Consider the following 25688-nt stretch of genomic DNA (forward strand, 5'->3'; position numbering starts at 1 on the left):
AGGATTTAACTCTGATTCTCAGTCCTGATGGAGATTTAACTCTGATTCTCAGTCCTGATGAGGATTAAACTCTGATTCTCAGTCCTGATGAGGATTTAACTCTGATTCTCAGTCCTGATCAGCCTCATCTCTGTAACCTTTAAAGAGTCCTGATCAGCAGTTCTGCAGCTTCCTGAAGCTCTCTCAGAGTTTCTCTTTGGACATTTTCTGCTTCTTCCCTCATCTTCAGTCCAGTCCTTGTACCTGAGCATCTTCAGAGGAATGTGTTTTTTCTTTGTTCAGCCACTTAACTCTGAGCTATGAACCATTCAAGCAGGAAAAAGGCTCCTAACTCAAGGGATGAACCAGTGCTGTGTCCACACAGAACAGACAACTTAGCAAAGAAGCCCTTTTAAACTGGATCTTTATGCACTTTGTTCCCAGCAGCCTGTCACAGGACTTTAAAAACAGGACTTTATATCACCAAACAGGAATAAAATTCCCTCAGAATTGAATCCTCCCCAGAGCCCGGAGCTCAACATTACTGAAGCAGTGTGGGATCATGTTGGCAGAGAACGCAACAAAAGGCAGCCCACATCCAAAGAAGAGCTTTGGGATGTCCTTCAAGAAGCCTGGAGAACTATTCCTGAAGACTCCTTAAAGAAAGGACAGAAAGCTCGTCTGAGAGGGTTCAGGCTGTGCTGGAGGAGAAAGGAGCTCAGAGCAGATATTCACTTTAAAGCTGCTCAGAACTGAACTAACTCTGGTTCTGCCTCAGATTCTGGGTTTATGTTCATGTTGGAACATGTTTCAGTGAATCTCTGCAGCTGTTACCATGGAAACATCTGCAGATATTCACTTTAAAGCTGCTCAGAACTGAACTAACTCTGGTTCTGCCTCAGATTCTGGGTTTATGTTCATGTTGGAACATGTTTCAGTGAATCTCTGCAGCTGTTACCATGGAAACATCTGCAGATATTCACTTTAAAGCTGCTCAGAACTGAACTAACTCTGGTTCTGACTCAGATTCTGGGTTTATGTTCATGTTGGAACATGTTTCAGTGAATCTCTGCAGCTGTTACCATGGAAACATCTGCAGATATTCACTTTAAAGCTGCTCAGAACTGAACTAACTCTGGTTCTGACTCAGATTCTGGGTTTATGTTCATGTTGGAACATGTTTCAGTGAATCTCTGCAGCTGTTACCATGGAAACATCTGCAGATATTCACTTTAAAGCTGCTCAGAACTGAACTAACTCTGGTTCTGACTCAGATTCTGGGTTTATGTTCATGTTGGAACATGTTTCAGTGAATCAGCTGCTTCCTGTTTTACTGGAAACATAAAGAAATGAGGAGTTGATGAACTTTACTTTGCATTTTGTCTGTTTCTGTTGTCTTTTAAAGGACCATTGACCCCTTTTCTTGTGTCTTAATGAGGACATTCTAATTCATTCTAATGGGGACATATTTGATATATATATATATATATATATATATATATATATATATATATATATATACATATATACATATATACATATATATATATATATATATGTATAAGGTCCAGCTCCTGGGGACATGCGGTTTATCACGTCCTCTGGTTAGCACATGTTTGGGTAAGCCCTTTACTTACATACGGTTTTCCGTTGGCCCCGTCGAAGCGACTGTGGGTGGTGTACAGAGGGATGTTGTCTCTGACGGAGAGGTTCTGGTAGGGACTGAAGCTGTTCTTTCGCTGCTTGCAGCGGCAGAGCCAGGCCAGCTGCAGAAACAAAGCACAGCTTTTCTGAGATACGAGTAGTTAAACATTATACTGAGTATGATGACTCTGACTCTATGACTCTTCCCTTTGGACAATCCCTATTCATGTGCAATATTCAACAATTATGGCCAAACACTGTTGTGCGCAATATATCTATATACTTGAATCTACTAACACCTTATTTATCTATTACCACTAACACCATATTTTATTTATTTTATTACCGTAACGTTTTTGGTGGCTTTAAATTTGGTTGTACCATGTATAATGACAATAAAGGTATTCTGATTCTGATTCTGATTCTGATTCTGATGGCTTGACCTTTGATGGAATCTGAAAAGAAGAAGAAAAGTATTTATTTATTTGTTAAATCAGCTGGATGCAGAAAGGGGCACCGAATACCATCCCAACATGGGCTCAACACCTGTGTGGAAGAAAGTGAGCTTTGGTGCAACGTGAGGCCTAGATGTGCTTATTCTTTGCCTTACAAACTAACACGAGACATGTGTAATGTCAGCTTGTTGGAGTGGAAAGAGCCTGAGCTGGTGCACGAGGTAAGGCAACTAGTTTAGTTGGGCTCACCTCCACCCACAGCTTGGTTTTGGAGACGGGCAGGACTCTCTGATACTACAGAGTCGCCTCAGGAGAGAAGAGTTTGGTGGATACGGTCAAGCTCTTGGCTGAGCGCCACAGGGTTGGAGTTCTCTGTGGTGAATTAGAGAGTTGCCTCCTTGTGGCTGCAACTTGCAGGAGGGAATGCTCTTGGGTGTGGGAGGAATTTGGCGAGGGCATTAAGGATACCTTTTGGTTGACCTCAAGGAAGCTCCGGCAACCGATTTATTGGCTCAGCGAAGTGGAGCAGGGCCCATTCCAGGTTGTACTTTGCCCACTTGGAGAACTTCTGACTCAAACTGGGGGTGTCGTAGAGAGGTGGAGATGGTCTTGAAACATGGTTGGGGATAGGAGGGTGACTTGTTTGGGAACATCAGGGTTGCATCTGTGGCTTCTTTAAGCCATCACATGAAGCGGCCAGGATGAAAGTCACCCCTTCCAAAAATGAGGCCATGGTTCTCAACTGTAAAAAGGTGGAATGATCTCTCTCTTTGCCTCAAGAGGAGGCGTGCATGTATCTTTGGATCTTGTTCATGATCGATGGGGTAGGATGAGCTAGCCTGGGTGCCAGCCGAACTTAGCCCCGCCCATAAAATTTTTGGTCGGGAAGTTCGGTGTGGCTCTGCTCAGTTGGGAAATCTCTATGCTCGACATCGCGACAGTCGACCCAATCAGATTGCCAGGGCGGGCTTTATACGATGATGGACAGATGATCAACAGGGACATTATCGACTACGTCACTAAAGAGCGCTTGGTTTGAATTCGTTTGAAACAAACATGGCTGCCGCTGGAGAGCTAGGGTATGTAGATTCTGCCATCGAGTCTGTTCTACAGGATCTCCACATTGCATTCATTTTGAAAGACGAACAGAGGAACGCGATAAAGGCTTTTATCGATAGAAAAGATGTTTTTGCCGTCCTTCCTACAACAAGTGTGTGTTGCTTAATCTACGTCACATACTACGTTACTCTGATTGGTTGTAGGTCTATCCAATTGAGCGAAGAGGCATTTTTTCTCCTGGTTCGGTTGAAACACGCCCCATACTCAAAACTCTATCCAGCGGTATCAGACTCACATTCTGACTAGAATCGTGAGTATGACGTAGTCAGGCTAAGGATGAGCAGGACGGAACAAGAGATGTTGCTCAATCTGTGATGTGCTGCTTTGACAACCTGGACGAGTTCAACACAAGGGTCACAAAGAGATTGTGCCTAAAAGATGGACCGATACCAACAGTCTGAGGGTGAACTGCAGGCTTGGAAAGTAGAAGCTCTGAGACATGTAAGAATGAGATCTAATGAGCTGTAGGAAAATAGCTTAGTTACACTCAATCAAAACTGATTAATAATCAGGGACACCGATGTGTCCGTTCGCTGCAATGCTTTGACTCCAGTGTTGTTGTGACAGTACCAAGCAGCCGGTGCAGTGAGCAGGTTAACACGACACCAGAAAAAAGTCATTATTGTGTTAGTCGCACCAAACTCAGACTTTTAAGACATCTGATCACGTTAGTCTCAAACCCCAGCTGGTGGGGGCGGATGGCCATCCTTCCTGGTTCTGGTTCTAATGGCCAACCTTCCTGGTTCTGGTTCTGATGGCCACCCTTCCTGGTTCTGGTTCTAATGGCCACCCTTCCTGGTTCTGGTTCTGCCAGAGGTTTCTTCCTGTTCAAAGGGAGTCGTTTCTCCCCACAGTCGTCTCAGGCACGCTCAGGACGGGAGATTGGACTGAAGACAAGTTTCGGTGCAATCTGTTGGTTTCCTTAGCTAGGAAACTGTTTTTGAATTGGCTCTATATAAATGAATTGGATCATTTTATGAATAATTATGATTACAATTAATTGAATTCCAATTGGCTTGAATAGCTTGGTTTCAGTCACGTGGTCGTAAGGGGGCGCGGTTTTCAGATGGTTGTCAGGAAGTAAATATGGCGACTACGTCTATGGAGGAAACCGTTCCAGAGAGTCCGTATTGTAGAGATTTAGAGCCAGTTTCTAGAATACGATACAAACAATTAGTGAGTAAATATGTTGGGCGGGACCGTACCTCATGAAGTTGAGTGAATTTTCTGGAGAATATAAGGATTTGCCGACCATCGAGGCTGTGGACATAACCAACTTTCTGGTCCTTCAAACATCATGCTAAACAAAACAACAAATGAAGGCCTACAAAAGTATGGAGGCGTACAATTTTTTTGTAAGCGGATGGGTCCATAACCTTGGTACTAAACGGCTCCACGACGGATATTGTTTGGTCTTCGCCAGGGTGAGTTATATTGTTGTTAGAGTTAGGCTAGGGACGCCTAAAAAGTCACAATGAAGCCCATATTAGACCACCGGAAACTTAATAATCATTACTAAGTAAATGAGTAGTATGAGTAACAACACCCCAATGCTATATAAACACAGCCACAAAAACAAAATTTAGCAGTTAGCTAACATACCTCTGACGAAGTGGTCACTGCAGACACCAGAGTAAACAGACTCTGCTCCTCCCGACTGCAGACGTAGGTTTGAAATCCATTTTTTACGGCGTTGTTCTGTTAGCTTTTTACATTTCTCACCTTTGTGTACGACAACCTTTGGTATTCTAAAAAAAACTTTTTTCTTTTTCACGGGTAGAACGGTTGGAGCAGCCGTAAACAGCACAAAACACGGCCATCTTGATTTTTTTTACACAGCAGTTCTATGGGCAGACTTCACTTCCTGACATCCATCTCAATTTCGCGCGTTCGCGATGCAGCACTGTTACGTCACGAGAAACCGAGCTATTGGACTTTATCATCTAAGTGCCTTGAGATGACATTTGTTGTATTTGGCGCTATATAAATAAAAATGAATTGAATTGAATTGAATAGTCTAACCTAAGTCGTACAAAAGGCAAACTCTCAAAGATTAACTAAGATAACACGGTTGGGAAATACATCAGTGCTGTATGTACAGGGTCAGTTGGCATTGGCACAGTTTCTGTTGCAGGCTTTGACATGAAGATGATAGAAAACACAAGCACACAGAACAGTAAAGTATACATCACCAACATGTTCAGAGCTGTAATTAGCTCTCGGTCACTGCTGGACATGGCACCAGTTTGCTGGCAGCTAAATCCGCAGATGTTTTAGTGTGTGATGTAATGGGTAAACCGGAAGAAGCTCAACATTAACCAGATGAAAAGGGTCATTTCACCATCTGGGACCACAGAATGGAGCATTCTTCTTCTACACGGGCATATGAACAGCGAACCAATTGGCAGGCCGTACTGCACCGTTGGACCACGGAAATGTACCGACTGAATGAAGGGCACCAGTTGAAAGAGGGCAACAAAGTGCAGTTGCAAACAGGATAGAACAGAAGACATGAGCAGTAGTGAACAGCAAGTGGACTCACCAGGGCGATCAGCAGCAGGAGGAGCAGCAGCAGAACCAGAGCAGCCAGGACCAGCAGAGCTATTCCCCATCCAGGAACCCCTCCACTGCTGCTGGTTGTGGTCGTGGTTGTGGTCGTGGTTGGGGTAATGTTTGGGTTTGTGGTCAGAGTCATTGGGTTTGTGTTTGGGGTAATGGTTTGGTTGGTGTTTGGAGCCATGGTCTGGTTCATGTTTGGAGCCATGGTCTGGTTGGTGTTTGGAGCCATGGTCTGGTTGGTGTTTGGAGCCATGGTCTGGTTCGTGTTTGGAGCCATGGTTTGGTTGGTGTTTGGAGCCATGGTCTGGTTCGTGTTTGGAGCCATGGTCTGGTTCGTGTTTGGAGCTATGGTTTGGTTGGTGTTTGGAGCTATGGTTTGGTTGGTATTTGGAGCCATGGTCTGGTTGGTGTTTGGAGCCATAGTCTGGTTGGTGTTTGGAGCCATGGTCTGGTTGGTGTTTGGAGCCATAGTCTGGTTTGTGTTTGGAGCCACGGTCTGGTTCGTGTTTGGAGCGGTGGTTTGGTTGGTGTTTGGAGCCATGGTCTGGTTTGTGTTTGGAGCGGTGGTTTGGTTGGTGTTTGGAGCCATAGTCTGGTTGGTGTTTGGAGCCGTGGTCTGGTTTGTGTTTGGAGCCATGGTTGTGTTTGTGACTGCAGAAACAGGTGAGTTGGTGGCCATTGTTCCATTTCCAGTTGTTGTGGCACCAGCACCAATGGTTGTCTCGTTGGAGTTGATTTGAGTTGTGCTGTTGGGAAAAACCATCGCGGTCTCAGAAGAAATGGGGTATTGGGTAATGTTTGAAGAGGTTGTTGTCATGGTAACGTTGGTCGTTAATGTGTTGTTGTCCTTGGCTCTTGGGTTGGAGGACTCAGGTGTTACTGCTGAGGTGGGACTGTTGACACTGGGCAGGCTGGTGGTGAAGTCCTGTGCAGATGATGGGTTATTGGTGGAACTGGGACCAGCTGTGGTGGCATTGAAACCATTTGCCGTCCCGCTGGAACCAGCTGTGGTGTTCAAACCGGATTCAGGAGATGCTGAGGAGCGGAGTAAGGTGGAGTTGATGGTTGAACTGGAGTCGGATGGGACAGCTGTTGTGTCAGCCAGAGTTGTGGTGATCGACACTTACAAAACACAGTAAAAGAAGTCTTTTAAGGTTCTGCTCAGACTGTTTCATCAACAATAAATTCAGGTGTTACCACCTACAGGACATCGGTGTCGCTCAAACATAAGAACAAATACAGAAACAAATTAGTGAGCAAGTTTGGCTTAGGAAAGGACCAAGAACAAGGGGAACAGTCAGTCAGCTCTGTGCCTTTTCCTCATGGGTAGACTAAATTCGTTCTAAACTAGACTTGTCATTAAGTCCTAAACACACTTACTGCTATCCCTCAAACTATCTTGGCCCCTAATCGACCAACAGCTTTGACAAAACCCAAAAAGTCAGGAAGCAGACTTCCTCTCTGCCTTTAAGACAAGGCTTAAAACTTTCCTATGTGATGAAGCTCATAGTTATATGTTACTAATTTAACAGAGGTTACATCGACTGTACATGTGATGAAAAGACATGAGTCACTGCAGCTCAGGCCAGGACGGGGACTAGAACCGACTGAAATGTTAGCTTGGACCGCGCCCGTCCAAGCTAACATATATCTCTAAATTTGTAAACAAATGTGCAGAGAAATGACTTGATCCCAGCATTATTATTGACAACAAATTGTTGAACATTTCTAATGTTGGGATTCGTTCAAAGTAGGCACCCTGAGAGAGAAACTGTGGTATTCTGGGCAAAGAATGCACCTTTCAGAGGAATTTATTGGCAGTAATCGTAGATGTGCTGACAGTTTCTCTCTCTGGGCTTCTATGTTTTAATATCTGAGACAGTTTAACAGAGTCTGGATCAACTCCTTTGTTCCCGAGACGTTCGTTTGTGGGTGAGATCGAGGAAAAAAACTGGGTGTGTTACATCAAAGGTGTTTAATGAATCTGTTTAAAACGCTGACAGTGGACTGTGAGTGAGGAAAAGACTGAGAGAGGTTATCTGTTTTCACCTTTGGGTTAAATTTAGATGACTGATCGATTATCTCCTGAGTCATAAAAGTGGAAAAATGATTTTCACCTCTGCTGAAGCCAGTAATGCTGATCTGTTCACCAGTTTGGTTTCATTACAAAGAAAATCAGCAGTTTTTTACTTTTAAGAAGCTGAAACCAGCAGGTTTTTAGTGTTTTTCTTGTAAAATAAGTTAACTCGTTATTATCGCGTTAATGCGTTAATTATTTAACGCCGATAAATATTTTATCACGCATTAACGCAGTTGTTTTTTTAAAAATTTTAAAAATTTTAATTTTTTTAAATTTATTTTATTATTGTAAAAGTCTGTTGCTCACAGGCTTTTATTTTGTAAAAGTCTGTTGCTCACAAGCTTTTATTTTGTAAAAGTCTGTTTCTCACAGGCTTTTATTTTGTAAAAGTCTGTTGCTCACAAGCTTTTATTTTGTAAAAGTCTGTTGCTCACAGGCTTTTATTTTGTAAAAATCTGTTTCTCACAGGCTTTTATTTTGTAAAAGTCTGTTGCTCACAGGCTTTTATTCTGTAAAAGTCTGTTGCTCACAGGCTTTTATTCTGTAAAAGTCTGTTGCTCACAGGCTTTTATTTTGTAAAAGGCTGTTGCTCACAGGCTTTTATTCTGTAAAAGTCTGTTGCTCACAGGCTTTTATTTTGTAAAAGTCTGTTTCTCACAGGCTTTTATTTTGTAAAAGTCTGTTGCTCACAGGCTTTTATTTTGTAAAAGTCTGTTGCTCACAGGCTTTTATTTTGTAAAAGTCTGTTGCTGTCTGCTGTGGAACAGGAAAAGAAAGTAATCGGCGGATCCACCAAACATGGAGAAGGGTACGGAACTTTTACTCGGCCATTTTCATGTTAAAGTTCTTCCAGACGGCGGAGTCGACAGAACCAAAGTCATCTGTAAACACTGCCAAGTTGAATTGTCTTCTCAGCGTAGTAGTTCCAGTCTAAAATATCACTTAAAGGCAAAACACACAACTGATAGCAGCAAGTCATTCAAGGAAACAGACAGTGGAGCGAGGCTTCTACATAAAAACTACAGAAAGATGCTGATGTTAAAAGTGTGTTTGCACAACAAATGTTATGGCACTTTCATTCATATGGCAGCACATTTAAAATAAAGCTAAATGCTAAAGGCTATACGCTACTTTTGGATTCATTTTTGGATTTTTTAATCGTTCTTTTAATCGTTTAATTTTTTAATCCCAAGTTACAAGTGAGGATTTAACAGCGTACTAGTTAACTAGTTAAAGTAACTTGAACTTACAGTTAACTAGTGAGGCCCAATAAATCCACTCGTTACATTAAAATGAGACATTTTGACTCGATGAGTCACGGAATGAGATTCAAAATGTTTACTAGTCTAAGATCAAATCTTAACTATTCACACTAGTTGAAGTGTTTTTTACTCGTTAATTCTGCGTACAAATGAGATTAATCGTGATTAATCAGGGAAATCATGCGATTAATTAGATTAAACATTTTAATCGTTGCCCAGCCCTAAAATGAGATGAAGACATTTAGCAGATAAATGTGGGAAACATGAGATCAGCAGGAGTTAAATCTGTGGCTTTAAGGCTCAGTTTATTAGCTAACATCTCATTTTGTGATAAATAAATGAACAGAAGTGGAAGTTTGAGACGTTTTCTGACCACTCTCAGGCTGTAAACTGAGGATGAACATTATCTCTCTGACCTCTTAAAGTTTCATTCTTTAAAGTCTTTTTCTTTATTCTCAGGGTTCCAGTGAAACGAGCCCTCAGAAAAAGTGTGGAAAGGTAAAGATGTTTCCTTACCTGAGGCGATGAGCGTGAGAGCGGCGCAGAGCCTGAGCAGCGTCTCCATCTTTCTGCAGGAGTGACAAAGATGTCAGTGTGTGCGGCCGCTGGAGTCCGTTTCCACCCAGAGAAAGAGTCCTTTATACACCTGCACTCAGGTGGAGGAGGAGGAGGAGCCACCGGGCGCCGGGATTCCCAACAACAGAGCTCCCCTCTGTGGTCACAGGCAGCCGACAGATTCCTGCTGTTTGCCTCAGTGAAAAGAGAAGAAAAAATCTGATTTCATTTGTTATTTTTGGTGAATTTGTAACCGAGATGTTGAATAAAGTTTTGTTCAGAAAACTTTTCCTGAACAAAAACTTGCACAGAACTGTGTGACAGTAAATATTTAGTTTAATTTCTTTATATTTTATATAAAAACAGGAAACAGCTGATTCACTGAAACATGTTCAGGAACAAAGTGCCTAAAGATACAATTTAAAATGGCTTCTTTGCTAAGTTGTCTGTTATGTTATTGATCAGGTTTTATTTTGTGTTTTGATTTGTGTTTTTTCGTTTTATTTTGTGTTTTGTTTTGTATTTTTCTGTTTTATTTTGTGTTTTTTTTTAATGTTTTTTATGTTTTATTTTATGGTTTTTTCCTGTTTTCTTTTTTTGTTTTCTTTTCTGTTTTTTTCTGTTTTATTTTGTGTTTTATTTTGTGTTTTTTTTGTGTTTTTTTGTTGCTGCAGAAATCCTGTTTTCTGTCTGTCACACTGTGTTATCTTTGCTGTTTTTCACACATGCAGCTAAAGAAATGGGAACAAATCTTAATTCCAGTCTAAAACCCACAAAGAGCTTCTAGATTATTCATTTCTGGTGGCACAAAACAGTTTAATCATTTCATTTATATTAATTGTTCCATAATTAGTCATTAGATTATATCTTATATTCCTTTTTTAAGCTTTATATTGAATCTTATTTACTTTTTCTTGATGTTGAATAACATATAATTCTTATTATTATCTGTTTTTTTTCCTACTTTTCTACTTTTAGACGTGATAATGTTCATTTTTTTGGGATTAGGATTTTTTTTAAACTGAATTTCTTATATTAATTTGACTCTTTTGGTAACTGAAAGCAGTTTTAAATGTAAATGTACAAAAAAGTTGAAACTATGAAGCTGTTTTTCACAGATGCAGCTAAAGAAATGGGAACTTCCAAACACGATAACTCAAAGTTCCTCAGGGCTCCATTCTGGGTCCTCGTCCTTTTCCCTTTAATTTTCTATCACCCGACGAAAAGCTTGTAAAAGTTAATGAACTCCATGTCATCTCACAGAGAATCAGCACAAAGCCTCGTTCATGTGTTCACAACTCAGAGTCGTGAGCAAATGAGGAAGAACTGGAGAAAAACAAGTGTCACCATCAGTCCTAATGTGAAAATTAAGCACTTATTGTTTCCTCCACCACTGGCACCCTCTATATTTTCATTACCCCCTACCCGAACCAGGGTTTGCATCCCCACCCCGCTGTGACTGGTGTGCAGTTGGTGAGAGGCTGAGGTATCTGACTTATCGCACTTACTCTAGCACTAGTTATGCTCTTAGCTGTTTGGTTTTGGAAGGAAATGCACTTATGATTTCTTGTGACCGGAAGTTCTTTTGCCTACCGATGTTGAACGCACTTATTGTAAGTCGCTTTGGTTAAAAGCGTCTGCAGAATGACCGTAATGTAATGTAATGAAAATTTCTTTTCACTTTTTAATCTCAATCAATATCCTCGTTTTTCCTGTAATAATGTAAAAATGTTCTTTTTTTGTGAATCTACCAAAGAAATTCACAAACATTTGTTCTTTTTTCCTTCCAAATGTACAAATTTAACCTTTTTTCCTTGTAAAAATAATTTATTTGTTGCTAATTTTTGGATTTTTACTTCACTAATCTGTACATTTTGCTGTTTTTCACAGATGCAGCTAAAGAAATGGGAACAAATGATGTGTCTCTGTGACAGGCTGCTGGGAACAAAGTGCCTAAAGATCCAGTTTAAAACGGCTTCTTTGCTACGTTGGACACAACACTGGTTCATCCCTTGAGTTAGGAGCCTTTTTCCTGCCTGAATGGTTCATAACTCAGAGTTAAGAGGCTTAACAAAGAAAAAACACATTCCTCTGAAGATGCTCAGGTACAAGGACTGGACTGAAGATGAGGGAAGAAGCAGAAAATGTCCAAAGAGAAACTCTGAGAGAGCTTCAGGAAGCTGCAGAACTGCTGATCAGGACACTTTAAAGGACACGTCGACTTTCACCAAACTGTTATCGGTGAGTAGATGTTCCAGGTTTAAAAAAACTGAACTTCCCCTTTAACTGGTTCTACAAACACACAGAGATGCAGCAGTGAGTTTCAGATGCTTTTTATTGATGATTGGAGACAGAACTGATCAAACTGTTTGAATCAAACTGAATTATGGGGGATGAAGCAGTGTGATGTCATCTGAGAGCCTGATGATGTCATCTGTTCAGCTGTAGGCATCTTTCTCAGTCTGCGATTGGCTGGATGGGGAGGCCACCAGGAGCTCAGGTGTCAGCTGGGGCGGGACAGGCTCCGCCTCCGACCCACCTGGAAGAGAATCCCAAGCAGTCGATCCGTCACAGAATTTATGGCTGTTTAAGCTTTATAAATAAAACTGAATTCAGTTTCATCTTCATAAATAAAACTAAATTCAGTTGAATGGAATTGAATTTATAGCTCTTTTGGAGCCTCCTCGACACACCTAAACTGTACTAAGATTTTTTTCCTTGAGCACAGCTACTAACACATATTAACTCTCTAATTAACGAGTAAAAAACACTTCAACTAGTGTGAATAGTTAAGATTTGATCTTAGACTAGTAAACATTTTGAATCTCATTCCGTGACTCATCGAGTCAAAATGTCTCATTTTAATGTAACGAGTGGATTTATTGGGCCTCACTAGTTAACTGTAAGTTCAAGTTACTTTAACTAGTTAACTAGTACGCTGTTAAATCCTCACTTGTAACTAGGGATTAAAAAATTAAACGATTAAAAAATCCAAAAGTAGCGTATAGCTTTTAGCATTTAGCTTTATTTTAAATGTGCTGCCATATGAATGAAAGTGCCATAACATTTGTTGTGCAAACACACTTTTAACATCAGCATCTTTCTGTAGTTTTTATGTAGAAGCCTCGCTCCACTGTCTGTTTCCTTGAATGACTTGCTGCTATCAGTTGTGTGTTTTGCCTTTAAGTGATATTTTAGACTGGAACTACTACGCTGAGAAGACAATTCAACTTGGCTGTAAATGCAGGTTTTTTTTTAATTTATTTTGAAATACGTGCTTTTATGTTGAAACAAGTAAAACAGGAAGTTGCGCTGGTTAGCTTCGTGAGCTTCACATATAGGCTGTGTTCGAAACTGCATACTTCTCCTACTAACTTTCTGAGTTAGTATGTGAGTTTGAGTAAGCGAGAAGTTCCCGGATGCGTACTAGATTCTCTGAAATGTTGGGTATGCATCATGAGGTTACTACTCATACTCAAACTACCCAAGATGCAACGTAACGTGACGTTGCCGATCGTCCTTTCCTGTCAAAACGGCAGTTTCAAGCTAGCTACAACGAGGGTAGGTTCACTTCCTGTTTTCAAAACAAAAGCACCAATTGTATGGTAATGGCTTTCCCTATGATAAAAGGCAACGGGTATTTTATTTTGTGAAAATAACCGGAAGTGCGTTGCTCACTGCGGCTAGCTTTAGTAGCGCTGAATTCGTGGGAACAAAATTGTAAACAGCCGGTATTTTGTCAGGTTTTCAACACGTTGGGGATCTAAACGACTACTTTCTCACCTGAAAATGTTTCAAATGTTGCTAAAGTTTACAGAGTTTAGAGCTTAAGGGAAATCAGCTTCAGGCCGGCTGATTTCGGCTCGGGCAGGAGCGAAATGCATTGTGGGTAAACGCTCTGCATATTGTCTGATCGATCAGTATGCAGTATGCAGTTTTGAACACAGCTCAGACCGAGTAGCACCTGTAACGGTCTTTCTTTTCCGGTTCCGCAGCAGACAGCAACATCATTTTACAAAATAAAATAAATAATAATAAAACCTGCGTTAATGTGCGATAAAATATTTATCAACGTCTGATTATTTTCGTTCCTTTTTCTAAATGCATCTTGTATAGATTTCTCTCAGGATAGACGGACCATTTCACCCAGTATTACAAAATGTGTTTCTGAACAGGATTACCAACCATGTCTTTAACTAGTAAGACTTAGTGTTAACAGTCTAGTTAAGAGGGCAACTAGTTTGTCAAAAAGCTGACCGGTTTGGATTTCGCTGCTACCAGCTGCAGCTCCTGGTGTCACTAGTTAGGATTAGTTAGGACTAGTTAAGACATTTCATCTAACTAGTGCTGACAAACAGCCTCAGTCACCTGTCAGTCGGGTCAGTCTGGGTCCCAGCTGATCCCAGAAAGAGCAGGAGCTCCGGCTCAGGCCCTGCTGATGCCGGAGGGCGGGGCTTAGCTCCAGGTAGGTGGGCGAGGACTCAGAGGACGAGACCGGCTGCCAGCGTGGCAGAACAGACTCCGCCCACACACGGGACGGGTTTGGGTTTCTGGGATAAAATCAGAAAAATAGAAAAATCATCTTCTGCAGGACCCGGTCCAGAAGTGTCAGAGAGCGGTTTCAGAGTTCGTCTGACCCGGTCCGTACGAAGCTGGAGACGTAGGTCATCGTGGCCAGAGAGAGGCGCCGGTCAGAGGAGGTGAAACGCTGAGAGCTCATTGGGTGAAAAGGGGTCCCGAACACCAACTGAAGGTCCAGAGGAACAAACACATCCGCCCTGCAGACGACAGCAGAAAGTTAAAGTCCCACCCTCAGATTCAGAGGGAGAGACTTTCACTAAACTTCTCCTGTTGTTAAATATTTTCATTCATTTTCTCTAGATTTCATCTTCTGTATAAACACTTCCTGTTAGCTGGATGAGCTAATGCCCAAACACTTCCTGTTAGCTGCGTGAGCTAACGGCGAAACACTTCCTGTTAGCTGCGTGAGCTAACGGCCAAACACTTCCTGTTAGCTGTATGAGCTAACGGCCAAACACTTCCTGTTAGCTGTATGAGCTAACGGCCAAACACTTCCTGTTAGCTGCGTGAGCTAACGGCCAAACACTTCCTGTTAGCCGTATGAGCTAACGGCCAAACACTTCCTGTTAGCCGTATGAGCTAACGGCCAAACACTTCCTGTTAGCTGCATGAGCTAATGGACAAACACTTCCTGTTAGCTGCGTGAGCTAACGGCTGGACACTTCCTGTTAGCTGCATGAGCTAACGGCCAAACACTTCCTGTTTGCTGTATGAGCTAACGGTCAGATACTTCATGTTAGCTGTGTGAGCTAGTGGCCAAACACTTCCTGTTAGCTGCGTGAGCTAACGGCCAAACACTTCCTGTTAGCTGTATGAGCTAACGGCCAAACACTTCCTGTTAGCTGCGTGAGCTAACGGCCAAACACTTCCTGTTAGCAGTATGAGCAAACGGCCAAACACTTCCTGTTAGCAGTATGAGCAAACGGCCAAACACTTCCTGTTAGCTGTATGAGCTAACGGCCAAACACTTCCTGTTAGCTGTGTGAGCTAACGGCCAGACACTTCCTGTTAGCTGCGTGAGCTAACGGCCAAACACTTCCTGTTAGCTGCATGAGCTAACGGCCAAACACTTCCTGTTAGCTGTATGAGCTAACGGCCAAACACTTCCTGTTAGCTGCATGAGCTAACGGCCAAACACTTCCTGTTAGCTGCATGAGCTAACGGACAAACACTTCCTGTTAGCTGCATGAGCTAACGGTCAAACACTTCCTGTTAGCTGTATGAGCTAGCGGACAAACACTTCCTGTTAGCTGCATGAGCTAACGGCCAAACACTTCCTTTTAGCTGCACGAGCTAACGGCCAGACACTTCCTGTTAGCTGCACGAGCTAACGGCCAGACACTTCCTGTTAGCTGCACGAGCTAACGGCCAGACACTTCCTGTTACCTGCACGAGCTAACGGCCAGACACTTCCTGTTAGCTGCACGAGCTAACAGCCAGACACTTCCTGTTAGCTGTGTGAGCTAACGGTCAAACACTTCCTGTTAGTTGCGTGAGCTAACGGCCAAACACTTCCTGTTAGCCGTATGAGCTAACGGCCAAACACTTCCTGTTAGCTGTGTGAGCTAACGGCCAAACACTTCCTGTTAGCTGTATGAGCTAACGGCCAAACACTTCCTGTTAGCTGTGTGAGCTAACGGCCAGACACTTCCTGTTAGCTGTATGAGCTAACGGCCAAACACTTCCTGTTAGCTGCGTGAGCTAACGGCCAAACACTTCCTGTTAGCTGTATGAGCTAACGGCCAAACACTTCCTGTTAGCTGCGTGAGCTAACGGCCAAACACTTCCTGTTAGCTGCACGAGCTAACGGCCAGACACTTCCTGTACTTTAATTCAGATGAAACACGTCTGTTATCCGGTGGTAGAAAGCAGATCTGATGTGTTATGGGAAACACTCGTCCTCAGTACCTGTTATGAGCGCTGGAGGCCGGCTGGTGGTACAGGAAGACGTTAGCTCTGCTGTTAGCCCAGTGGGTCGCCATCTGCAGCGTGGGACAGATGACGAACAGATCCCTGCAAACAAACAAACAGGATTTCTTTCCTCGGCTGTCCGGAGCCAGAGCTGCTCACCAGACATTTGTCCTGAAAACCGCCCTCAAAGTTGTTTAAAATCGGCTGTTTGGAGCGTCAGACACAGCTGGCAGTTAGAGAAACAGTCTCATAAAAACGTGGAACATTCTGAGTGTGGGCTGCTCTTGGTTGCGTTGGTGCTGTTGTTGGTCCTTTAGCTTTACTCTGGAGTGAAAAAGCCTGAAGATCTGCTTTGTGAATGTTTTGGGTCAGTTTTCTACCTCCATGATGGTGTAAAACAGCCCCGACACCATTGATCCAACCACCCAGAGCCACTGTTTCAGTTTCCATAACTGCTGCCACGGTAACGATGTTATGATGAATCTCTAGTTATTGATGATTATTTACCTTAACTTGATATTTATTAGGGACCGAGCAGTGAAACTGTAACTGAAGGAGTTTTTATTATTCTCTGCAAAAGGTGCTCGAAAACTCGACCAGCCAGTCGACGACACGGTAAATCTGGACTATTAATTTTGGGAGTCGCTCATTGGCTCTGTAGCGCCCCCTACGATGCTTAAAAATGGTCCCCGCATTGGGGTCCACAGGAAGGCGGCCATTTTGGATGGAAAGTGCGTTTTCGTGCCATTTTTACCCGATTCCACGCCTTGCATATGATCGAACTCGTCCCACAGATTTAATGCTACAGACTTCAAACTTGGCCAGGTTACTCTTAAGACATGGGGGGGAAAACATCATGGAGAAACTTTTTCAAACTCTGAACGGTGTGGGCGTGGCCAGGCGGGGAAAATCGTGTGACGGCGTTTGTGATTTGAAAGCCTTATCATCATCGCAAAGTCATGAAACTTGGCACACACGTCCACCCTGACGACCTCGTATGTATGTAAAGGGTATCGTGTGTGTGGGCGGAGCTACAGCATCGGGCGCCTGCCCCAACGTGCGCACATCTCGGTCCCGCTCAAGGCTGCTTGCAGCTTTAATTCAGCTTGAGGAGCTGTATTTTTTCTAATGAAGCATTTCTGAATGAATTGACAGTTTTTGAGTTGAATTTTTACGATGACATCATGATGAATCATACATTAATCTCCCGTTGCTCACCTGGTGGCGTTATTGAGCGCTCTGGAGAACAGGTTGTATCCGGCAGCTGACGGGCTGTGATCCAGAGAGTAGAACCAGGCCGCCGCCTCCTTCAGCAGCTCGTTTTCTTTGGCCCCGCCCAGCGAGCGGCTGAGAGCCTCGTAAAACGCCGTCTTACCGTCGGCGCGACCCTGCAGCGCCTCGAAGTCCTGAACACGAGGAGAATCATGTGACCACCCTCGCCTCGAACATCAGAAACACTCTGAGGTTAAGCTGCGACCTCTGACCTTTATCCTGCGCGCTCGGCTGATCAGGCCGTCGTGCTCCGAGGTTCCCAGCAGCAGGTCGACTCTGTGGAAGGACGCCGCCGGGCGGGCCGGCGACCAGGACTGGAACGGGCCGCTGACCGCCAACAGCTGCAATCACAGAGAAAAACGGGTCAGACCAGCAGAAACCTGGAACCTGGAGCCTGGAACCCGAGCCGGAGTTTAGACTCTACTTTGGTCTGAGCGGCGTTCAGCTTCTGAGCAGGTGTGGCTCTCAGGCAGGCGGCCATCTTGTCCTCATCGGTGAGGTCAGAGGTCACGCAGCCCAGCTCTCGGGCCAAAGCGAGCGCCTGGCGTCTGGAGGAGGCGGCGGGCTGGACCAGAGTCGGAGAGAACGCAGAACCGCCCTGCAGCAGGAAAAGGAGAAGAAGAAGAAGAAGAGAAAAAAAGCTTTATATGGTGTGAAGTTTAAAAAGGTGTAACAGCAGCTTATTGATCAAAGTAAATCCGACTGAAGCTCAACTCAAACACAAACAGTTTAACACAACTGGAAGAGGAGGATGAAAGGATGAAAGGAGGATGAAAGGATGAAAGGATGAAAGGAGGATGAAAGGATGAAAGGATGAAAGGATGAAAGGATGAAAGGAGGATGAAAGGATGAAAGGATGAAAGGATGACAGGATGAAAGGATGAGAGGATGAAAGGATGAGAGGATGAAAGGGTGAAAGGATGAAAGGATGAAAGGATGAAATGGTGAAAGGATAAAAGGGTGAAAGGATGAAAGGATGAAAGGATGAGAGGATGAAATGATGAAAGGATGAAAGGATGAGAGGATGAAAGGATGAGAGGATGAAAGGATGAAAGGATGACAGGATGAAAGGATGAGAGGATGAAAGGATGAGAGGATGAAAGGGTGAAAGGATGAGAGGATGAAAGGATGAAAGGATGAAATGGTGAAAGGATAAAAGGGTGAAAGGATGAAAGGATGAAAGGATGAGAGGATGAAAGGATGAAAGGATGACAGGATGAAAGGATGAGAGGATGAAAGGATGAAAGGATGACAGGATGAAAGGATGAGAGGATGAAAGGATGAGAGGATGAAAGGGTGAAAGGATGAGAGGATGAAAGGATGAAAGGATGAAAGGATGAGAGGATGAAATGATGAAAGGATGAAAGGATGAGAGGATGAAAGGATGAGAGGATGAAAGGATGAAAGGATGACAGGATGAAAGGATGAGAGGATGAAAGGATGAGAGGATGAAAGGGTGAAAGGATGAGAGGATGAAAGGATGAAAGGATGAAATGGTGAAAGGATAAAAGGGTGAAAGGATGAAAGGATGAAAGGATGAGAGGATGAAAGGATGAAAGGATGACAGGATGAAAGGATGAGAGGATGAAATGATGAAAGGATGAAAGGATGAGAGGATGAAAGGATGAAAGGGTGAAAGGGTGAAAGGATGAGAGGATGAAAGGATGAGAGGATGAAAGGGTGAAAGGATGAAAGGCTGAAAGGATGAAAGGGTGAAAGGATGAAAGGATGACATCTTCCCACCATCAGCACCATCCGGTGGAACAGAGGAGCGGAGGAGGAGAGGAGGTGAAGGCTGGTGATGTCAGCACCACGACGCTCCGCCCCCACCGTCACCCTCCCGCTGTCTCCGCCCACCAGCGAGATGTGGGCGTTCACCCATCGCAGCGCCGCCTCCTGGTCCGACAGGCCGTAGTTACCATGGAGACCGGCTGCTCCTGGAGGCAGGGGGGAGCGTCAGAAGAGTCCGTGTGCGTTGATCTGGGCTCGTGGGGCTGCACCTACCTGAGGTCAGGAAGCCCAGCGCCGCGCTGCGGTAGCCCGCCGTTACAACAACGATGTTACCCACCGCCGCCAGGGTGGAGCCATCCAGGAGCCCTGGGCTCTGATTGGCTGAAGGGTTGTAGAAGAACACCAGGACTGGGACACGCCCCCTCTGACAAACACACGTTTACAGAAGGTGATGATGTCATAATAGCTTTTATTCTGCTTCAGGCTGTGAAACCGCCCATTTCTCCTACTAACTTTAACTTTTTTTAAGTTCCCGGATGCATACTAGATTCTCTGAAATGTTGGGTATGCATCATGAGGTTACTACTCATACTCAAACTACCCAAGATGCAACGTAACGTGACGTCGCCGATCGTCATTTCCTGTCAAAACGGCAGTTTCAAGCTAGCTACAACGAGGGTAGGTTCACTTCCTGTTTTCAAAACAAAAGCACCAATTGTATGGTAATGGCTTTCCCTATGATAAAAGGCAACGGGTATTTTATTTTGTGAAAATAACCGGAAGTGCGTTGCTCACTGCGGCTAGCTTTAGTAGCGCCGAATTCCTGGGAACAAAATTGTAAATAGCCGGTATTTTGTCAGATTTTCAACACGTTGGGGATCTAAACGACTACTTTCTCACCTGAAAATGTTTCAAATGTTGCTAAAGTTTACAGAGTTTAGAGCTTAAGGGAAATCAGCTTCAGGCCGGCTGATTTCGGCTCGGGCAGGAGCGAAATGCATTGTGGGTAAACGCTCTGCATACTGTCTGATCGATGAGTATGTAGTATGCAGTATGCAGTATGTAGTATGTAGTATGTAGTATGCAGTATGCAGTATGCAGTATGTAGTATGTAGTATGCAGTATGTAGTATGTAGTATGCAGTATGCAGTATGTAGTATGTAGTATGCAGTATGCAGTATGTAGTATGCAGTATGCAGTATGCAGTATGTAATATGCAGTATGTAGTATGTAGTATGCAGTATGCAGTATGTAGTATGTAGTATGCAGTATGTAGTATGCAGTATGTAGTATGCAGTATGCAGTATGTAGTATGTAGTATGCAGTATGCAGTATGCAGTATGCAGTATGTAGTATGCAGTATGTAGTATGTAGTATGCAGTATGCAGTATGCAGTATGTAGTATGCAGTATGTAGTATGTAGTATGCAGTATGCAGTATGCAGTATGTAGTATGCAGTATGTAATATGCAGTATGTAGTATGTAGTATGCAGTATGCAGTATGTAGTATTTAGTATTTAGTATGTAGTATGCAGTATGTAATATGCAGTATGCAGTATGTAGTATGCAGTATGCAGTATGTAGTATGCAGTATGTAGTATGCAGTATGTAGTATGTAGTATGTAGTATGCAGTATGCAGTATGTAGTATGTAGTATTTAGTATTTAGTATGTAGTATGCAGTATGTAATATGCAGTATGCAGTATGTAGTATGCAGTATGCAGTATATAGTATGCAGTATGTAGTATGCAGTATGTAGTATGCAGTATGCAGTATGTAGTATTTAGTATTTAGTATGTAGTATGCAGTATGTAATATGCAGTATGTAGTATGCAGTATGCAGTATGTAATATGCAGTATGCAGTATGTAGTATGCAGTATGCAGTATGTAGTATGCAGTATGTAGTATGCAGTATGTAGTATGTAGTATGTAGTATGCAGTATGCAGTATGTAGTATGCAGTATGTAGTATGCAGTATGCAGTATGCAGTATGTAGTATGCAGTATGCAGTATGTAGTATGCAGTATGCAGTATGTAGTATGTAGTATGCAGTATGTAGTATGTAGTATGTAGTATGCAGTATGCAGTATGTAGTATGCAGTATGTAGTATGTAGTATGTAGTATGCAGTATGCAGACTGATTGCACCTCTAACGTCTGTCGGGGTTTTTGTGCCACACTTGGAGGTTTCAGTTCAGTGTCCGTCTAAATGAAGGAATAAAAGTGAAGTCGGGGCTCACCAGAGCAGCAGGAGCGAAGATGTTCAGGTAGAGGCAGTCCTCACTGGAAGCTGCAGACTCCAGGTCACCGGGCTGGATGCAGCTGGGGCTGAAACAGGGACACATTCATCATTCTGTTTAAAAACAAAGACACAAAGCTGCCCACAGGATCTACAAAACAATCCTGTGTTTACTGATGTAAATAAGTAGGGCTGGGCAACGATTAAAATGTTTAATCACGATTAATCACATTTGTACGCAGAATCCAAAAATGAATCCAAAAGTAGTGTATAGCTTTTAGCATTTAGCTTTATTTTAAATGTGCTGCCATATGAATGAAAGTGCCATAACATTTGTTGTGCAAACACACTTTTAACATCAGCATCTTTCTGTAGTTTTTATGTAGAAGCCTCGCTCCACTGTCTGTTTCCTTGAATGACTTGCTGCTATCAGTTGTGTGTTTTGCCTTTAAGTGATATACTTTTACAATAATAAAAGGCTGCAAGCAACAGACTTTTACAAAATAAAATTATTTTTTCAATAAATTATTATTATTTTTTTTATTACATTTTTTTTTTTTTACCGTTAAAAATATTATTTTTTTTTTAAATAGATAAATAAAACCTGCGTTAATGCGCGATAAAATATTTATCGACGTTAAATAATTAACGCGTTAACGCGATAATAACGAGTTAACTCGCCCAGCCCTAAAACAAACCGCTCCCTGGGAATACTCCTGATCTTAAATGGGCACAGACCGTGGTTTGGTGGCGTCCCAGGTTCCCGTCCAATTAGCTGGCTGCGCTGCTTCAAAGCGGAGCGATCCTATTGGTGGACCGGCGTACGGGACTCCGAGGAACTGAGTCACCGTCCTGCTGTCCGACGCCACCGCGGTTTGGACGGCGACACCCTGCAGTGTCCCGTGACCCGGCACGGAGACGGTCGTAACCGACGGCAACCGCTCTGGAGAAACAAACATCAGTGACTGACATTGCTGCGAGCCGCTGTTCTCGTCTGTGATTGGCTGATTCGCTCACCTGTGCTCAGGTACACCTGGGGGGCGGGCTCTCTGATGACCAGTCGGCACGAGGAGGTGGGCCTGGGGGAGCCGGGGGCGGAGCTTAACCCACAGGCTGTGGTGTCAGGGTAGAGGACGCACCGGGTGGCAGACTCCGCCTCACTGAGCGCCATGGCAACACAAGACTCCGCCTCCTGACAGGCTGCGAATGGGAAGCAGCGTCAGGGTTCACCTATCTGACCCCATTATCACGGACTGTTATTTTTAAAATGTGGTTACCATGGAGACACCAGTCCCTGGTCTTGTTCCGGTCAGTTGCGATGTCACGGCTCACGTGGATGACATCATACGTAGAAAGAGACGGGTCGATCAGCACCGAGGACTCGGACACGGGACGCCACTCGTCCATCGACACTGAAAGGAGGTTCCAGTTAGTTTGCACTGTTTTAACTGCTATCGCTACGGTAACCTGCAGCCAGCCGCAAACGATTATTTAAGTGATCGATTAATCAGATGAAAATATACTTTTGCAATAACTATTAAAACGTGTCTCTACCGCCGAGCCTCAGCTTCCTTCTCTTCTCTGCTAGCTTCCTTCTGTTCTCTGCTAGCTTCCTTCTGTTCTCTGCTAGCTTCCTTCTGTTCTCTGCTAGCTTCCTTCTGTTCTCTGCTAGCTTCCTTCTGTTCTCCGCTAGCTTCCTTCTGTTCTCTGCTAGCTTCCTTCTGTTCTCCGCTAGCTTCCTTCTCTTCTCCGCTAGCTTCCTTCCGTTCTCCGCTAGCTTCCTTCTGTTCTCCGCTAGCTTTATTCTGTTCTATCCTAGCTTCCTTCTGTTCTCCGCTAGCTTCCTTCTGTTCTCTCCTTGCGTCCTTCTGTTTACTGCTAGCTTCCTTCTGTTCTCCGTTAGCTTCCTTCTGTTCTCTCCTTGCGTCCTTCTGTTCACTGCTAGCTTCCTTCTGTTCTCTGCTAGCTTCCTTCTGTTCTCCGCTAGCTTCCTTCTCAGCTAACAAGCCGACTGATTTCCATTAAAATGCTAACGTGAAATGTTCCCTTGTGTTTGTTTCGCTCAGTGGACTCGATATGTGAACTGGCTGTTTTCTGCTGAGATGCTGTAGCATTGACGTTGTGCTATCGTGCTAAGCTAACTGGCTTTTACAATGGACACACTGTTCAGTGTTTTCTCTTTTCTTTTCTTTGAAATGCTCCCAAACTTTAGACATTTTTCCACTTTTTCTCTGATTTTGCTCCTCGTTGTTTCAAGCTGCTACAAACGTGCGCACGTTGTGCGACAGTAAAAACTGTCCGTGTTAAACATGGCGACCGCTGAGCAGAACATGTTGGTGGGAGTTAAACGAAGCATCGAAGCAGCTAATTTACATGGAGGAGCTTTTTATCATGGAGTTAGTAGAACCTTTTATCAGTAGGAGGTATTTATTAGACGTTGTAGTAGCAGAAGCAGAAAGCGTGTTAGTAGCAGCTGGTTGTTGTGTCGCAGCTTTAACAGCTGAAAGGTGTTTCAGCCTCACCGTTGTTTTTGGTCGATGGCAGGCTGAACGGAGGACAGAGAGCAGGAGAGGAAGTCCACTGATTAACTGAAAACATAGACAGGTAACATGGTAAAACACCTTCGTTCTGCTTGTATCTGACCATCTGTGCACGTGTGTGTGCACGTGTGTGCACGTGTGTGTACGCTCTCTACCAGGTTTCTGGTACCAGCCGAAGGGCTCCGGCGCCGTCTTCACTTCGGACGGTCGGCAGTCCTGAGTCCTCCAGGTCGTAGCGTCGTCTTCGCTGCAGGTCTGAACCCCGAGACTGATCAGAGCCAGACACACCACATCTGAACCCCCTACACGCACAACACATCAGTGTTTTCATGGAGTCCGTTAAGAACTGTCGACCAGTTTTAACACTTCTGTTCCCGTCTGAGGAAATTAAATCTGAGGATTTTCTTTCCTTTCATCCAAAGTTTTCTTTAGGAGCCACTGAGACAGCTCGACTGGGACAGTTCTCCTCTAGCTTCCTTCTGTTCTCAGCAAGCTTCCTTCTGTTCTCCGCAAGCTTCCTTCTGTTCTCCGCTAGCTTCCTTCTGTTCTCCGCTAGCTTCCTTCTGTTCTCAGCTAGCTTCCTTCTGTTCTCAGCTAGCTTCCTTCTGCTCTCTGCTAGCGTCCTTCTGTTCTCTGCTAGCGTCCTTCTGCTCTCCGCTAGCTTCCTTCTGCTCTCTGCTAGCTTCCTTCTGTTCTCTGCTAGCTTCCTTCTGTTCTCCTCTAGCTTCCTTCTGTTCTCTGCTAGCTTCCTTCTGTTCTCCGCTAGCTTCCTTCTGTTCTCCTCTAGCTTCCTTCTGTTCTCCTCTAGCTTCCTTCTGTTCTCTGCTAGCTTCCTTCTGTTCTCTGCTAGCTTCCTTCTGTTCTCCTCTAGCTTCTTTCTGTTCTCCTCTAGCTTCCTTCTGTTCTCCTCTAGCTTCCTTCTGTTCTCTGCTAGCTTCCTTCTGTTCTCCGCTAGCTTCCTTCTGTTCTCCTCTAGCTTCCTTCTGTTCTCCTCTAGCTTCCTTCTGTTCTCCTCTAGCTTCCTTCTGTTCTCTGCTAGCTTCCTTCTGTTCTCTGCTAGCTTTCTTCTGTTCTCCTCTAGCTTCCTTCTGTTCTCTGCTAGCTTCCTTCTGTTCTCTGCTAGCTTCCTTCTGTTCTCCTCTAGCTTCCTTCTGTTCTCTGCTAGTTTCCTTCTGTTCTCCGCTAGAGGACCTAAATTCAGCATTCATTGTCCCCAATTAATGTTTGACACAGTTAATCACACTTTTCTACTATCTGTGTTCTCTGAGTAGGGGTGTCCACACCTCATCACCTCTCTAACGAGGTTCCCCAAGGCTCAGTACTGGGGCCCCTTCTCTTTGCAAATACACTACGTTATCGGACCCAGACTGTTCATTTAAAACTGTATCAGGATCAATCTCTGGGTGGCACAAAAGTTTGATGTTTGAATGGTTTAAACAGCTTAAAATATGGGAGGGAAACAACAGCGAAACATTTAAAGGGAAAGTTTCATGTTAACTTGAATGCTAAAGTTAGCTAACATGGGTACCTGGTGATTTGGTGTCCCGGACAAAACCTATTCCACGGCAACAAGGATCCTCATCACAGCGGCGCTCACACTCCATGAATCTGGACACACAAACAGCTGGATCACATCCTAAAACTCCCTTCAAACATTTTCTCTCATGAATCCGTCTTCAATGAGGACTTTAATCTAAAGAAAATCCACCGACTGACTGGTGGTTGATATGAAAGAACACCAAGCTGACAGAGTTGTGTCAC

General features: G+C 43.8%; 1 protein-coding gene across 1 annotated transcript in view; it reads right to left on the minus strand.

Annotated features, from left to right (window-relative positions):
• Window positions 1-11970: 11970 nt before the first annotated feature.
• Window positions 11971-25688, minus strand: part of tg (thyroglobulin) — a 45326-nt gene continuing 31608 nt past the window's right edge. The window contains exons 34-49 of the mRNA XM_075466537.1: window positions 25456-25535; window positions 24083-24229; window positions 23910-23975; window positions 22665-22799; window positions 22405-22587; window positions 22126-22330; window positions 21389-21476; window positions 19422-19572; window positions 19161-19354; window positions 17842-18015; window positions 17630-17758; window positions 17364-17551; window positions 16143-16247; window positions 14291-14431; window positions 14022-14203; window positions 11971-12192 (exon numbers count right to left, since the gene is read on the minus strand). Coding sequence (XP_075322652.1) covers window positions 12092-12192; window positions 14022-14203; window positions 14291-14431; window positions 16143-16247; window positions 17364-17551; window positions 17630-17758; window positions 17842-18015; window positions 19161-19354; window positions 19422-19572; window positions 21389-21476; window positions 22126-22330; window positions 22405-22587; window positions 22665-22799; window positions 23910-23975; window positions 24083-24229; window positions 25456-25535 — 2269 coding nt within the window. The 3' untranslated portion in view covers window positions 11971-12091. The remainder of the gene's footprint in view (window positions 12193-14021; window positions 14204-14290; window positions 14432-16142; window positions 16248-17363; window positions 17552-17629; window positions 17759-17841; window positions 18016-19160; window positions 19355-19421; window positions 19573-21388; window positions 21477-22125; window positions 22331-22404; window positions 22588-22664; window positions 22800-23909; window positions 23976-24082; window positions 24230-25455; window positions 25536-25688) is intronic.

The sequence above is a fragment of the Odontesthes bonariensis genome, chromosome 5 (genome assembly GCF_027942865.1).
Source record: "Odontesthes bonariensis isolate fOdoBon6 chromosome 5, fOdoBon6.hap1, whole genome shotgun sequence".
Classification (NCBI taxonomy): Eukaryota; Metazoa; Chordata; class Actinopteri; order Atheriniformes; family Atherinopsidae; genus Odontesthes; species Odontesthes bonariensis.